Source organism: Cibotium barometz, chromosome 63 (genome assembly GCF_041138505.1).
Source record: "Cibotium barometz isolate CiBa-2024 chromosome 63, ASM4113850v1, whole genome shotgun sequence".
Lineage (NCBI taxonomy): Eukaryota > Viridiplantae > Streptophyta > Polypodiopsida > Cyatheales > Cibotiaceae > Cibotium > Cibotium barometz.
Genome location: NC_141108.1, coordinates 10,834,887 through 10,851,481, shown reverse-complemented (window position 1 = coordinate 10,851,481; position 16,595 = coordinate 10,834,887). Strand labels below are relative to the sequence as shown.

At 45.4% G+C, this 16,595-nt stretch overlaps 1 protein-coding gene across 7 annotated transcripts in view; it reads left to right on the top strand.

The window, feature by feature from the left end:
- Positions 1-16,595, top strand: part of LOC147603671 (protein HIRA-like) — a 35,987-nt gene that overhangs the window by 11,729 nt on the left and 7,663 nt on the right. For 2 of the 7 annotated variants that reach the window (XM_086796389.1, XM_086796388.1), the window contains exons 2-8: positions 9,660-9,706; positions 9,832-10,110; positions 10,575-10,826; positions 11,039-11,457; positions 11,585-12,611; positions 12,694-12,898; positions 12,983-13,226. In XM_086796389.1, coding sequence (XP_086652515.1) covers positions 9,686-9,706; positions 9,832-10,110; positions 10,575-10,826; positions 11,039-11,457; positions 11,585-12,611; positions 12,694-12,898; positions 12,983-13,226 — 2,447 coding nt within the window. In that variant the 5' untranslated portion in view covers positions 9,660-9,685. Of the gene's footprint in view, positions 1-9,659; positions 9,707-9,831; positions 10,111-10,571; positions 10,827-11,038; positions 11,458-11,584; positions 12,612-12,693; positions 12,899-12,982; positions 13,227-16,595 lie in introns of all 7 variants that reach the window. The other 5 variants (XM_086796387.1, XM_086796386.1, XM_086796393.1 and 2 more) reach the window with 3 other exon arrangements.

Sequence of the window (16,595 nt, the reverse complement as noted above, 5' to 3'; positions counted from 1 at the left end):
TCCATGGGGTTCCAGGCGTCCTCGGAGCCCATGGACAGTCGCAGGCAGAACCAGGCATTGTCGCCAAGATAAGTCATTCATGCATGTCAAAACACACACAAATGCTTTATGCATAATATTTTGGATTCCATCTTCCAATTTATTCATCTTGTACCGAACCTGTCTTGGGCACCGCCCATACAGGTATAAAGAATGCTCACGAGGGTGTCCACCCTACCATGAGACTTCATCAGCATGCCATGAACTCTCACAAGGGTATCTATCCTTCCATGAAGCACTTCCACATGCACTGAACCATGCGAGAAACTCACACCAGGATATCAATCCTTCCATGGAACCTTTCCACATGTAACAAACCATGTGAGGAGCTCACACCAGGATCTCAATCCTTCCATGGAGTCCTTCCACATGTAACAAACCATGCCAGGAGCTCACACTAGGATCTCAATCCTTCCATGGAGTCCTTCCACATGTACTAACCCATGCCTGGAACACACACTAGGGTCTATACCTATCCTTCCATGATGTTCCTCCACATGTGTAAGTTAGAGATATGACATTCTCCTTGGCTTCTAATTAATTGTCCGCAGCTGAAAAGCGGCCAAATAAACCTGTAGAAGATCCCGATAATTCTTGAAGTAGTCTTCATCTACCCATTTCGCATCCAGAGTGGGGTAGTTCTTAAACTTCACAAGGAACCTTCGGACAAGCCTGCCACCAATAGCTCTCTGTTTCTTATGAAACACAATTTGTTCCGGTTCAAGCACTTCTTCAAGCTCATCAATTTCGGCTTGGTCCTCAATAACTGTCTCAAGCGGCTGAGGACCCACATATTTCTTGAGGAGGCTAACATAAAAAGCATTATGTATGTGCCGGTGCTCAAGCAAAGCAAGCATGAAAGCCACCTCATTAATCTGTTCCAACACTTGGAATGGCCCATAGTACGTGGGAGACAACTTTGGGCGCTTGCCTTCCTTGCCAGGTTGCTTCTGAAGGTGTGCCTTCTCAAACTTGAGAAGCACCCAATCACCCTCTTTGAAATCCACTTGTCTGTGATATTTATCTGCAGCTTTCTTATGCTTGTCTTGAGTTCTTTGTATGGCTGGCCGCTGTCCGTACCTGTGAGAAAGCTCTGTCGAGATCTCTAACATACTTATCCGTAGCAAAGATTTCATCCTTCGTGCGAAGGATAGGTGGAAGCACCACCCTGCCATAAACAATCTCAAAGGGTACTTTCCTAGTGGAGGTGTGCACCGTATTATTACAATCAAACTCCACAAGAGGCATGTACTTCTCCCAATCTGATTATCGCTCAACCACATAGCATTTGAGCAAATCATACGCAAACTGCACAAGAGGCTAAGCAAACTCCACAAGAGGCAAGTACTTCTCCATGTACTTCTCCCAATCTGATTATCGCTCAGCCACATAGCATTTGAGCAAATCATAAGCAAACTCCACAAGAGGCAAGTACTTTTTCCAATGTGATTTTCACTCAGCCACATAGCTTTTGAGCAAATCAAGTACAATTGAATTTGCAATTTCACTCTGCCCATCCGTTTGAGGATGATAAGCTGATAAAAAATTCAGCTTTGTGCCCATATTATCAAATAAAGCCCGCCAAAACAAACTTGTGGTTCTCGGATCCCGATCTCCTACAATAGTCTTAGGCATACCATGATGCTTGAAAATCTGGGCCAAGAATCATGTGCTCAGGCTTAATATTCTTTCGCACAGGAATGAAATGAGCCTACTTGCCAAACCTGTCAACGATGGTCCATATGGCATCATTCCTCTACTACGTTTTAGGCAAATCCATAATAAAATCCATGGCTATGGACTCCCATGGCTGATCCGGAATAGGCAACGGTTGAAGCAAACCGGGGGTACCTTATGCCTGTCAAACTTCACTTTTGGGCAAACCATACATCTGCGCACATAAACATCTATGTCTTTGCACATGTTTGGCCAGAAAATTACCTCTCCAAAGGAGCTTGCGTAGTGGCAAGAATTCCTCTATGCCTTGCATACGGCGGTGCATGGCATTTATCCATAACCTTCATTCGTAAATCCTTATGCACACATAAGCGATTTTGCATCATCAAATATACATCCCGTATGCAATAGTTCGGGGCTGAAATGCCCTGCTGTAAATCAGCCCATACAAGCTGAAAATCAACATCCGAATCATACGAATTTTACATATCGGAAAGATTCTAATGATAGGCAACAATGATAGCATGTACTTGTGGTCTTCTAGAAAGAGCATCTGCCACTACATTCTTTTTACAAGGTGTATACAAAATCTGAAAATGAAACATAGAGAGAAAATTTTCCCATCTCATATGCTTCTCTAATAATTTAGTTTGTGTCAAAAAGTACCGCAAACTCTGGTGATTTGTTTTGACAACAAATTCAGCCCCAAGAAGATAATGCTTCCATACAATAAGGGCATGAATCACTGCCAATAATTCTTTTTCATAAACCTGTAAGTGAAGCTCTGCATGTTGAAGACGCCTGTTTTCAAAAGCTATGGCGTGACCTTCCTGATTCAAAACAGCTACAATGCTGTCTCCACATGCATCACATTCAATTGAGAAAGGTTTATGTAAATCCGGAATAATCAATACGGGTCTTGATACGATACAAGCTTTCAACTTATGGAAAGATATACCTCAGTGTGGGCACTGATTCTTTCCCAAAAACCACGGGTCTTCATGCAATAGAGCTGGTATAGGAAGTACAACTCTCCATTTAGCCGGTACAGTAGGTACAATGGTTGGTACAGCGGGTACAGCAGGTACAGTGGTTGGTACAGCCGGTACAATGGGTGGTACAATAAGTACAATAAGTACAAGGATTGGTACAGCCAATACAATGGTTGGTATAGCAAGTACAAAGACTGGTACAACAAGTACAATGGCAAGAAACCATAATAAATGATTAAATACCCTTGCCTTCAGTATTTCTTCGCGATGGAAGCCTCCAAAACAATCCCCAACAGCCGGTATTCTTCATGGGCAGCCTTCAAGTGAGAGAGAAAGAGAGTAGCCATCATTAGGGAAGCCTGTAACGGTGGTAGAGACTAGTGTGTAGCAAGAGAGCCTCTCTTAATGAAGAGAGAGGGCTTCAATCTATAGATTTGGGCCTCCCATGAGCTAAAATGGCAAGAGAAGGCTACAATGACAAGTGGAGAGCCACACAATAGCTGAAGTGACAAGTGTGAGGCCACTTGTCTCACTTTGGTCCACTTTCTTGCCACTTGTTCCAATCTAAAAGATGGGTCCTTCCATAATCTTTGCCTCTAAAAATATCCCAACTAGTAGACATTTTGTCATAGGCACTTTGCCAACTCTTTGGTATCTGCTCAATTCCAGATGTAATGACGCGAACAGAATTTCCATCGGAGTCGGAAATTTTTGGAACTAAGTTACAATTGTCTACTGCATTCCATCCACAGACAGACGGCCAGACATAAATTTATAACTAGTTGGCCTTTGATGTTCTCAAGTCATATTGTCATGACTAGCAGTCCAAATGGGAACATTACCTTCCATTGGTCCAAGCCATCTTGAACGATACTCATTCATCCAATGTCGGACGGACTCCATATGAAGCAGCTTTTGGCCTCCGTCTCTTCTCTTTTGACGAGATTGGTGTCTCCATCTCTAGAGGCTAATAAAATCACAGAAGTATTTTTCGAAATCATTGATTCAGTCAAAAACCGCTTGACCAAAGCACATGAAGCTTATAGCAGACAGGCAAATAAGTCTAGACGAGATGTCCACTTCAAGCAAGGGGATTGGGTTGTCAAAATACGCAGCGGAGATGATAACCAAATCTGAGACCACGAGAGTAAGTAGAGTGCAGAAAAATAGACAGCACAAGAGAAGGAGAGAGAGAGGTGTGTAACTCTTCTCTATACACAAGATCTTGCAATGAAAAGATGATACAATGATGTGGGGGCCATGGGGCCATTATATATGGCCCCATAAATGCAGTCGGCCAGTGGAGAAGCAGGCCACCAGCCTCACGACTGGATCCCTCCAATCGGCGGCTAGCCAAAAAATCCTCCACGACCCCAACAGAACAAGTCGGCCAGCTCTATATGCGTATGAGTGCGGTCGGCCAGCTTGTGTGTGATCCTGCTAGCATAGGGCAGTCACCCACACCATGGAAAAATGGAGAAAAAATACGAGGAGTGAGGAAAAATGAGAAAACACCTATAAAGGGTGGGACACACCCACAATAGAGGCCCTGGTGTCTGATAAAGACATGAGATGGGTCTATCTGCGCATCATGAAACAAAGATTGAAACAAGTGGGTAAACGTTGTCCCAAGCTTTCATTCCTTAGTTTTGGACCTTTCCCAATAGTTAAAAAGTTAAGTGATGTCTCCATGAAGTTGAAATTGCCTAACAGTTGGACGATGCATGATGTTTTTCACGTTTCTTGGCTAAAACCATACGTTGGACCAGAAGTTTTTGATGTTTCAGATGAACAACAACCAGACGTGGTAGACGAAGCCGAAGTCATCGAGTCTGAGCAGATGCTTCTTCATCGTTGGAAGCATGGTTCCGGTCGACGGATACGTCTGTTCTATACGAAGTTCCGAGATCGAGGTACCCACGAAGCCGTTTGGCTAGACGAGGAGTTCTTTCAAGAGTACTCCTAGTTGTTGGTGGACTACTTGGAAACCATGAACCTGCCGCGCCAAGCTAAGCTGGGGGGAATGTCACATGCACTTTGCACTGTAGTGCATGGTGACAAGCTGGCTCATCATCATCAGTGCAACATTGTACAATATTAGTACCTTTTAGGATGATAATTGTCGTACGTCGTGACTCCATTGTAATCCTCAGTCCAAGATAAGTCAGGCACGAGCTACGTAGGTCATTATCAGCCTTAGCGAGTCAGTCAGTCAGTCAAGTCCCTTAACCCACTTGAAGAGATTCATTCATGCATGTAGAGTCAGTAGAAACCTTAGAGTTTGCATTAGAAAGCACTCTGCATATTGCATATCATTCATCCATTGCATATAGATCATTGCAGAAGCCTTGAAATAGCATCTAGTAGCCTTAGAATATTTATTAGTATTTATTTGGCCATCTTCCCATAATTTTCAGCATTTAACAGCATTTATCCATCATATGCAGTCGTTTAGCATTTAATATCCAATTGGCCAGCATTTACTGCCAACCGATCAGCCCTCAGTATAGTATAAATAGGCTTGCTTTGTTCATTCATATCATACCGTCTCAGCAATCAGCCTCAAGCGCTGCATTGTTTTAGTATTCAGCCCATAGACAACATCAGCCTTCAGTGTTTCGGTATTCAGCCGATAGACTACATCAGCTTTCAGCTTTTTGGAGAAGCGTTTCATCCTACAGCCATAGGACAATCAACGCATGAGCATCCAGCCCTTGATCAGCAAAACGCAACAGTCTACAGCATTCAGCGATCAGTAAACCTTGCGTTTTCTGCATACAACCAGTTTTTAGCATTCATTTCTTCATCGTTTTGGTACAGCCAATTGGTGAATGTAAAACTCAGCATTCATATTCATTTACAACATTCATACATAGCCTAGAACAGTCCCAAACAGTCCCTATCTTAGCCTCAGATTTGCAGCCTTCCCTTATTCCATTGGGAAGAGTGCATAGGCTCAAGACTGGACATCATTGGTGCTTCTACGGCCGTGCATAGTTCAGCCCCACTCTTAGTATTCCGAGATCTTGCGTTTGGCTTATCGTCAGTCCACCATCAGTCTCTTCAAAGTAATAAAGCAAATACTATTTTGGTAACGGGATAGGGGGCCCTTCAGTGGGTAATTCAGGACCCCATACGGTGTACAATTTCCATCTCACTCTCTCTCAAATCTCTTAAAGTTTGAAGTCTTAAAGTGGATTGCTAAACTCGTGAAACTCAGGATACAGAAGACGGTGTGAGCATTTGTGTGATAGGATCCTGAATTATGAATACTTACGCTGCATATTATAGCATGAGTGTCATGTTGAGACACATCCTTCTTCATCTCTCCTTTTTCCTGCAAGTAAGACTTGGCCAATTCCCTAGGATTTGGATATCCCAACTGGGCAGTTATGGCTTCGAAAACCTCGCCATTTGTATTGCTCTTTTTCTTAGACTGCAAAACCCTCTGTACATTAGGATCATGCTGTATGGCCCTCAGTGCTGCAGTCTCATGACGATATCGCCTAAGTTGGCATCTTCGAGTTTTCAACTCAGACAATACATCCGTAAGTGGTGCGGCAAGTGGGTTGTTTTGTACATCCTTGGGCACCTCATCCTGCATCTGTTTGTCGGGTGTATTCATCACATGCTCATCATCACTCACATGTTCAACCATGATTGCAGATCAAAATTTCTGCCAACACAGTAATCTTCTGCGCCCGGAACGCTCTATCTGCTACCCTCAACAAGGGGATTTACCACAGACTAGAGAACCCCGGAGCTTTGATACCACTGTCACAAATGTGGAAGCGTGTGCATAGAAAACCTTATCCCATACATAACATCATGGCATAATACATAGCATCTGACAATACATAATCATACTTTGAAACCACTGAATCACACTAGGGGCTGAAGTTCGGCCAGCCCCCTCCCCCCCCTCTTCCCCCCCCCCCGAGGTATCTTTATTACCAACAGAGTGTTCCAGTACAAGAGAACGGGTGCCAGAGAGTATATACTCTTCAGACTGGCACTAGATACATCCAAAACGTGAGACTACAGTATCAGCCTTCCAAGAGTTCCTTGGGTACAGCCACACTCTAGTATGTGATCACACCCTCTAGCAATGGTGCTGTCCCGAATAACCAGCCATGAAAACCTTGGCTCTAGCCACCTGAAGGTTCCACCCTTAGAGCCACAGGCTTCATGTAGGTTTAGATATTGTTTGCCTTCGAATCTACCATGAAGAACGTGGCTGAATTGTTGTTTGCGTTGAACCCAGAGCCTTTGGAGTATCAAATCTCAGCCGTGAAACCTGCTGTACAGCAGTCATCCAGCCTTGTAGAGAAGCGAGAAGGGGTCGCCTGCTTCAAGGCGGGGAGAAGAATCGCTTTTATCTGTGGCCACTATGGAGGGAAACCATCAGATGTATGGTAGCCATGCAAGGAGTCGGCCAGCCCTCGAGCTGTTGTGCATGCCAAACTGACACTTGTGTGAAGCCGAGGGTGTTCCACCTCCAAAAACAGCTGGAAAGGGGGGCGCCTAGCTGATTTTGGCTTCCCCCTCCCAAAATAGCAACTCGTGGATCTATTATGGCTTGATGGGCTGCCCTCCTTGAGTAATGGCCAAGTTTCATTAAAAACTGGTCCACTTGATGTGAACACTTTATAAGCTGTCTGCCCAAACTTAAGTGTATGTGAACACTTTATAATTTGTCCGCCCGAATTTAAGTGTATGTGAACACCTGCACTCATAAACCTTAGTATAATAAAATATAAGCTGTAAATTGAGTTTGGGGTCACTTACCACCTGCAAAACACATAAGACCATTGCCTTGGTCCCAAATAGGTGTGCACACATGCGTCCACGGGGTTCCAGGCGTCCTCGGAGCCCATGGATAGTCACAGGCAGAACTAGGCATTGTCTAGGCAGCCAAGATAAGTCATTCATGCATGTCAAAACACACACAAATGCTTTATGCATAATATTCTGGATTCCATCTCCCAACTTATTCATCTTGTACCGAACCCGTCTTGGGCACCGCCCATACAGGTATAAAGAATGCTCACTAGGGTGTCCACCCTTCCATGAGACTACATCAACATGCCATGAACTGTCACAAGAGTATCTATCTTTCCATGAAGCCCACATGCACTGAGCCATGCTAGGAATTCACACCAGGATATCAATCCTTCCATGGAGCCCTTCCACATGTAACAAACCATGCCAGGAGCTCACCCTAGGATCTCAATCCTTCCATGGAGTCCTTCCATATGTACTGGAACACACACTAGGGTCTATACCTACCCTTCCATGGTGTTCCTCCACGTGTGTAATTCAGAGATATGACAGAAGTGTGGGTAGACGATCCATGCTGTGCGCTCTCGAAGTCTTCAAACCCTTTTCTCAGGATAGCTCTGATACCATGTGAGGGCAAAAGGACGAAAGGACCAGCTGTACGAGAGATCAGAGCAAAACAACACAACATGAAATGGGTGAGTGAGTGTATATATGATGGTGAGTGAAAATATGTACAAGAGGTCCTGATACTCTGTGAAGAAGATTGGTGCAGAAGCAAAGACGATGTTGGAACTGAAGCACAGTCGGTGATGAAGGCTTGCGTTGATGTGAGGCAAAGGCACTTCGAGAGGTGGTCGGTGTCGAATGCTTGTGTCGGTGGATGCAGAGGCACCCCGGCAGTGGAAGGTGAAGTGATGCAGGCTCTGGTGACAAGGGTGCTGCGGTACCTGAGGTGTGATGAAGAGCAGAGAGGGCTGCCGTTCGAGTGGTGTAGGCTTTGGTGACTATGCAATACTTGAGTGAAGGTGAGGAGCAGAGAGGGCTGCCGTCGCGAGTGGTGCAGGCTGTGGTGATGAGGGTGTTGCAATACCTGAGTGGTGCTGAGGAGCAGAGAGGGCTGCCGTCCCGATGATGTGAGATGGTGTGCAGAGGGGGCTGCTGTCCCGAGGTGAACTGTAGAAGAAAAACGCAGATGTGCTGTAGCAGAGAGTGGGCTGCTGTCCCAAGATATGAACTGATGATAAAACGCTGATGTGCTGTACTGTAGCAGAGATTGGGCTGCTGTCCCAAGGTATGAGCTGATGTAAAACACTGAAGTGCTCTACTGTAGCATAGCAGAGTGGGCTGCTGTCCCAAGGTGTGAGCTGATGTAAAATGCTGAAGTGCTCTACTATAGCAGAGAGGGCTGATGTCCCAAGATATGAGCTGATGTAAAACGCTGAAGTGCTCTACTGTAGCAGAGAGAGCTGCTGTCCCAAGATATGCTGCAAGAGAAACACTGGTGCTGAATGGCAAAGATGATGATCTGATGTAGTGCAGGCGCCGGCAGCAGCAGCAGCAGCAGCAGCAGCAGCAGCAGGTGTATGATGTGGTGGTGACTGATGTGATCACCAATGTGGTACAACTGCTGAATGATGAAGTGAATCTATATATATGAGGTGGGCTGCTGGTTGGCCCAGTAAAGGGGCTGTTGGCCAGTGGCACAAGACATAAAAAACCAAGAAATAACCAAATAAATAAGATAAAAACCCCTTTTTAGGGCTGGAAAAATGCCATTTTCACACACTGGCCACCCACTTTCTGTATTTAATCCTTTTTCTACTTCGACTAGATTCATAGGCTCAGCCTAGTCCCATCCAATCCTATGTGTCTAGCCTTCTGTCCACCACTGGACCTATGGAGCCGCCAGTATGAACTCATATCTCCATGATTGAAATTACCACTTTATTCACACTGGATGGTAATTGAGGACTTGGGGCTTACAACATGTTCATTGCACATCCCAAAAGCTAACTTGATGGTGTTACTCTATTGAACATGTCCTTGTGGCACCCTAGTACAATGGGTGCACATGTCAGCTATTAACCTTAGGAGGATAGGACATGCTGTTTATGAGTTTAAGGTGATTACAATTAGGGGTTTTGTTGTTAAACTCTTTCAATCTTTCAGGCATCAAGTGTATGTGTCTGTGATCGATGAATATATTTAGACACATGGTACGCAGGTTGATGCTTATGCATATCCTGTTTTTTTTCATGCTTTTATGGCTTATATGCTTCGCTGTGATCTATGTATATGCTCACGCCATGTTGGTGACACTTTTGAGCTTTTTGGACTTAAGGTACGGATTTGGGACATGAAATATCTCTCACATACAGAGGCAGATGGAGACCCAACTGCTTCAAAATTATTGGCTACTCTTCGTGACCACTTTGGATCAGTCAATTGTGTCCGATGGGCGAAGCAAGGTCGTCTCATAGCCTCAGGATCTGATGATCAGATAGTGCTGATCCATGAAAGGAGGCCAGGTTCTGGCACAACTGAGTTTGGAAGTGGGGAGCCTCCGGATGTTGAGAATTGGAAGGTCTTAATGACCTTAAGAGGGCACACTGCAGATGTGGTAAAGTAGATCATTCTCTTCCTTCTGGCCTTCTCTGCATATTTTACCTCTTGTTTGTTATTTGTGTGGTAGATGCACACTAGCACACACATAGATACAGCCTACACTCATTTATATGTACACACAAATTCATATGTATGCACAATACACTAGTTCATATGTCTGCACATACATGCGTGCATATGTACACACACACACACACACACACACACACACACACACACACACACACTCTTACACTTTTTTTTTTTTGTAATACGTTATATCACTCGTGTAACTTACCTCATGTTTTCTGTATTTTGATTGTGGTTTTTCTCCTCCACTTAGAGGTTTCCCACTCTCCCCCCCCATATATACCCTTGCATCATACATACATCATGTATGTATGTATATTTTGCAAGGCATGAAAGTGTCAAGTTATAGGCTGACTGCCCTCTCGGCTTTTTGTGTGTAAATTGAAGTAGGTGGATCTTGGTTGGTGTTCGGATGATTCCTTACTTGCTAGCTGTAGTCTGGATAATACCATACATATCTGGAATATGTCAAATGGTTCGCATATTGCTGTGCTGAAAGGTCATGCCAGCCTTGTCAAGGGTGTTGCTTGGGATCCAGTTGGCTCTTTCGTAGCTAGTCAGTCAGATGATAAGACGGTCATTATTTGGCGGACTAGTGATTGGAGTCTTGCACAAAGAATCGAAGGACATTGGGAAAAAACTGTAAGTGCTTTTTCTCATATCCTTAGCAGAATTGATTTTTGATTTACTTATAATTATGAGTTTTCTAAAGGGATTTTGGAGGGAAATTACCCTTAATTACTTAAGAAATTTCAAGGGTAAACAAAGCAAATACCTTAGTTTTTAGTGTGTTTTTGGATTTGCTTTCTTCTGTAACTCAATTCTATGTGCCTATGTGGGCTCTATGTTGACAGGTGGGTTCTACCTTTTTTAGGCGGCTTGACTGGTCTCCTTGTGGGCATTTCATAACTACCACTAATGGCTTCCAGAAGCCAAGGCACTCTGCCCCTGTATTAGAACGGGGTGATTGGACGGCTAGTTATGACTTTTTGGGACATAATGCGCCTATTGTTGCAGTGCGGTTCAACAATTCTTTGTTTCGGAAACAGCCTCAAATGGGTGGATCAGATACAGAGAATGGAAGTGCGGGGCCTGGCGGTCAGGCTGGTCTAGCCAATGGCATTGTGAAGTCCACTGCTAAAGATACGTTGCCCTATAATGTGATTGCAATGGGGAGCCAGGATTGCTCTATCACTGTCTGGACGACCACTAGTGCTCGACCAGTGTTTGTTGGGAAGCATTTCTTCACCCAAAGTGTGGTTGATTTATCATGGTGTGTATGTCCGTGATATCTCTCACTTTTGATCATATGGCATGGCATTTCTTTGTTTCTTGGGAACTGAAAAAACTATGGTTTTTGCACTGTAATTTTGCAACTTTTATGGTGGTGGCGGGTACAGGAGTCCAGATGGTTACTCTCTCTTCTGTTGCTCGCTTGATGGTTCGGTGGCTGCTTTTCATTTTGAGGTCAAGGAGCTGGGCTACAAATTCTCAGACAGTGAGATGGAAGACCTAAAGAAGAATCGGTATGGAGACACCCGGGGTCGGCAAACAACATTGGCGGAATCCCCAGCTCAGTTATTGCTGGAGTCTCTAGCAGCTAAGCAGTGGGGGGGTGGGGAAAGCCAGTCAAATAATCAAGTTCGGTCTGACCCAGTTGTGGTTCCAAATAATGCAGACCCCATCAGGCCTCATGCTGCTGCCGCTGATGTGGCACCTGGACAAGGTCTAAGCATAGGGAATGGTGTGCCTGTAACTGCACCTCCGAAAGAAAGCCAGCCAAGGATCTCCAGTCCTGTCAAGCAACGGGAATATAGAAGACCTGATGGGCGTAGACGGATCATCCCGGAGCCAGTAGGTCCTCAAATCAGGGATGAGAGGATGGCAATGAATGGTTTGCATTTGGCTCCGTCTGCCACCTCAGGTCAAAAACGAGATTCAAGTGCCTTGGATAATGTAGACACATTGACAACAGTAAAGGATGGTAGAAAGGAACCCCTACCCAAAGGCGGTAATGACACAGCTGGAAATCACCAGATTGGTAGTACTGCAAGAGCGAGCAGTGCTACCAATTCTATTGTTCTAGAAGCAGGACTTTGTTCAACTGATGCTGTCCAGATAGGTCTAGGGCTCACCTCTGTGCAAAGAGAGGTAGTTGTAAACGCAGATAGTCAGACCAATAAAGGTGTGCTTTCGATAACTGTCTCCAGCAAGGAGGATGCTGATCTTGGCTTGCCAATTAGCTTCGAAGCAAGGCCTGTCTCTGGTGGATTAGCTGGCAGCAATAGATTGGACGTGCAAGAAACTGAGGTGGTCTGCTCCAAAGGTGGTGAGGTGCAGTGGCGGGATAGACTGGCAGGGAAGGCCACTGTTACTGCAGGTAACTCAAATATGTGGGCCGTAGGTTGCGATGACGGAACTTTACAGGTTAGTTATTGTCTTACCTTACCTTTAAACATCAAATATCCTTGCTAAGTTGGATTAAGGGTCATTTAAACCTTGGATATAGGTTTACACAAAGGCAGGAAGGAGGGCTATGCCAAGTATGATGGTAGGGTCTGCACCAGTGTTTTTGGACTGCAGTGAAGGCTCAAAGCTGCTGTTATTAACACGATATGGGGCATTATACATGTGGGAATGTGGGAGATCACGATGCTTATTAAAGGAGTCGGTTCTGCCTCTTCTAGCAGTGGCTAATGTTTCATCTGATAAAGGTAAATTTGTTGTCTTTGGCTGCTATTGTTTTTTGACATTTAGCTGGCACAGAGACCTTAGGGGACGGCTTGTCAATTTAACAGGCACCATGAAGGTTGTGTCAGCTAGAATCTCAAGATCTGGAGCCCCTTTAGTTGTTCTTGCCAACCGACATGCTTTCCTTTTTCATATGGATATGCGATGCTGGCAACGTGTAGTGGATGATCAATTTCATGCATCAAGTTTTTTCAGCTCACTGCATGGTACCTCTCCAGCCGGAGACAGTGAACTCGCCTCACTTCAAGCCGCAGCCACTGATGCATCTATGCGCAATCATAAGTGGAACAGGTAAACTCCAACCACCTTTGAGTATACAGTCCTCTGGCTTTCTGTTTATGATGGATTTTGTTAGGTGTTATATATCTGGAGTGCTGGCGAAGCAGTTTATGGCGTATGCTTGGGGCTTCTAATTGAAAAATTATGGGTTCAACTTCCATTTTCTGTGCTTGGGTGCCATCATTTGCATCATATGTGGTCTGTTGGCGTGACTATGATGTCAAGACGACTCATCATCATCATCTTCTCTGTGTTATTTAGATGCCATACATTCGACTTTGTTGGTAATTAGTAGCCATGATAGCTGCATTTTCCATGTCAATAAGTTGTTAAGCATGCCGCTGTTTTACTGTATTTGAATGCTACAATCATTATCAGCTGGTTGCCCAAGGAGCAAAAGCTGGGTACCATTGATTGTGACTGCCCTGGAGAATTTTACGGCTTCACAGTTCAGGTGGTAGCTGTGAGGGGAGCCACTGAAGAAGGTGATCTGGTACTTGTGTGGTTGCATGCTTGAGGGAACACATTCATGTTGATATCCAGGATATGGAGCTCAAGCTATGGAGGGTGGAAGATTTCCGTGATGTGAGTGTAGGAGAGATGAGGGTTCAAGGATAGAGGAAGTTCAATCCATGACAATGGTGAAGAGAGAGAAAGAAAGAAAGATGTATTAAGGGTCTACTAAAGACCCAATGGGCCTATGAGACCAAAGTGATACAATAATGTCCATGGCATATCTCATCATGGAATGGAAAATAAAATAGAAAGAAAACATAAACATAGCTATCTCATTTGGGTGATACAAAACTGTCCATGGAATACTAAGAACATAGAAACATGAGAGCAACATTAGCTCCGAGTAGATGGTATACCACTCTCCAAAATATCAAGCATGGGGCTAATGAGTGTGGCTGAGAGGTGTCCTTTAGCTATGTCACATGGAAAGGTAGCTTGATGGCGGTGGAGCGTGTCCTGGATCTGGAGCTGATGAGGTGATCGTGGTTGACGGCGGGGGGGCCGGGGGCATCGGGCTTGCTGGAGTGCGGAGGCTCAGTCCGAGGTAACTCCTCTCGGGCGAGGTAGGTCTGGAGTAGCTTGTGGAGGGTCCACAAGATCCACTATGTCGGTGTCCTCCACCTCCTGGGTCTGGAAGAAACTGGTGATGGTTGGCTGGCGAGGGAGGGGGCGGGGTGGCTGGGGCCGAAGCTCTCTCAAGGTGTCCCTGTGTCTGCGGAGCTCAAGCAGGAAGAGGCCTAGGCAACGCTGGTCTTGGAAGTCAATGATCTTGGAGAGAGGATCAAATCCCTCACGAAATAGACAATGAAACCTCCCGCGGATGTCATAGTATACTAAGCAGCGGCATATGTAATGCTCCTCCGTCTCAACCTCTGTGGGGCATAATCGGCAGATCCACTCCTCTCTAGGTCTCCGTATGAGCTTCCCGGCTCTGAAGATGTGCTTAGCTCTACCTGTCTATACTCTGAGGCGGTGGGATGAAACCCGTATTTGGCCAATCGCAATCCTCATGGCATGGGACATGTGAACACTCAAGTACCCTGGTGCTGGATGAATCCATCCTCAGTGAGTGTGAGGAAGTGATCTCTGGAGAAGTGCATCTTCGTGGGGAGCTCTGGAGGTGTGATCCATGTGCAATGGGTGTAGAGGCTTAGAAGATCTAATTGGATAACCCGGTTGGTATCCTTGTGAGAGAGCTTGAGAAAAGGGGAGTCCAAACTTTACTGAAGGGGGGCTAGGCGGTCCATGCGGAGCCCATATACTGAGAACCAAGTAGAAACCAGTGCATACCATACTCCAGAGTGGCCCTCAAGTGCTAGCTATCTTGAGGACTCTAGGGCAAGCCTCGAGTACCTGTGGGGATCCATGTGATTGATGCGATGGAGGTATGTGATTGTCTGGAAGGGTGCATCCACTGCCATCGGGGCTGCATCAAACTTTGCCTGGATAATCTAGTGTGGGACTGATGGTTTGTTGCGGATCATACGGGAGAACATCATGACTTGAGGCCTCTCAACCCGTTGCCAATCCTCATCGGATAAATCTGGCCCTAGAAGGCTACTCGATACATCAAGGCTGGTGTGACGAGGGTGTCAAAAAGCCAGCCCTTCGTCCTGGGCTCGTGGAAATGTGCTTGGAAGCACTGCCACTCAAGTAAGCTCAAGGTTGCATATCCTCGTGTCACTCTGGCATGTGTTTCGGGAAGCATGGTGAAGCGTGGGCCAGTGAAAGTGACACCAAGGTAGACATAGGATGAGACAATCTCCACAGCATCCCCTCTATATGTGAAGTTCAATCTGGATGTGAAGGGGCAAGAGGTATTGAAGACCATTACCTTGGTTTCACCAAGGTTAACAAAGAGGTCCCGCTGAGTGCAAAAGTCCTGTAAGGCATCCAACTGTCTCTGACAACTTGGCATCCCAAATATCTAGTAGTACATCCTCTGCTGATCCAAGTAAAACCAAGCTCTGCACCCCAATCAACTCTCGGTGAATCACTAACCCAAAAACCAACAGATTTGTGCCAATTAATGAGTGCCCCTGCTGCCAAACAGAAGTCCTCTAGTGCCACCCGGAAGGAACATAAGCACATATGTGAAGCCTCCAAAAACAGGGCTGTGTCATCAGCTAACTCAGAGTCAACCAACTCCTCATGACTACGAAGAGGCAACCTCAATCCTGAAATACCAGTAGTGGAGCGGAGAAAGATGCTCATGGCCTCTGCAACTATGATATATAATAAAGGGGCTAATGGGTAGCCCTGTCGTACTGAGCGAGAAATCTGAAACCGCTCTCCTCTATCACCGCAAGCAAGAACTCTACTATGGGCATCACGATACATGCATGAAACTCCCTTGATCCATCTCTGAGAGAAGCCCATATGACTAAGAGTACCCTCAAGAAAGTCCCAATCCACTCTATCATAGGCCTTCTCAAAATCCAAGAGCAGAATGGCTAAGGGCTGATTGCTCGCTTTAGCCCATTCGACGGCCTCCCAAAATGAGAAAATGTTATCAAACATGCTCCTGCCGTGTAAGAATCCATTCTGGGTATCATGAATAACATCCTGCAAAATTGGCTGCAATCTGATGCTCACTGCCTTAGCAAGAATCTTATAGGCAGTCCCAAGTAAGGTGATAGGTCTCCACTGGCCAATCAATGTCTTATCCCCGCTCTTAGGAATAAGATAAATAAGCCCCTTAGTGAGAGAAGAAGGCATAGAACCTGTGTCCCACATCTCCTCCAAAGCCGATGTTATCTCAGCTCCAATCTCATCCCAAAAAGTAGTGAAAAAAACAGGGGAGAGGCCATCCTCCCCTGGACACTTACCATGAGGTAAGGCATGAAGAGCATGACTGAACTCCTG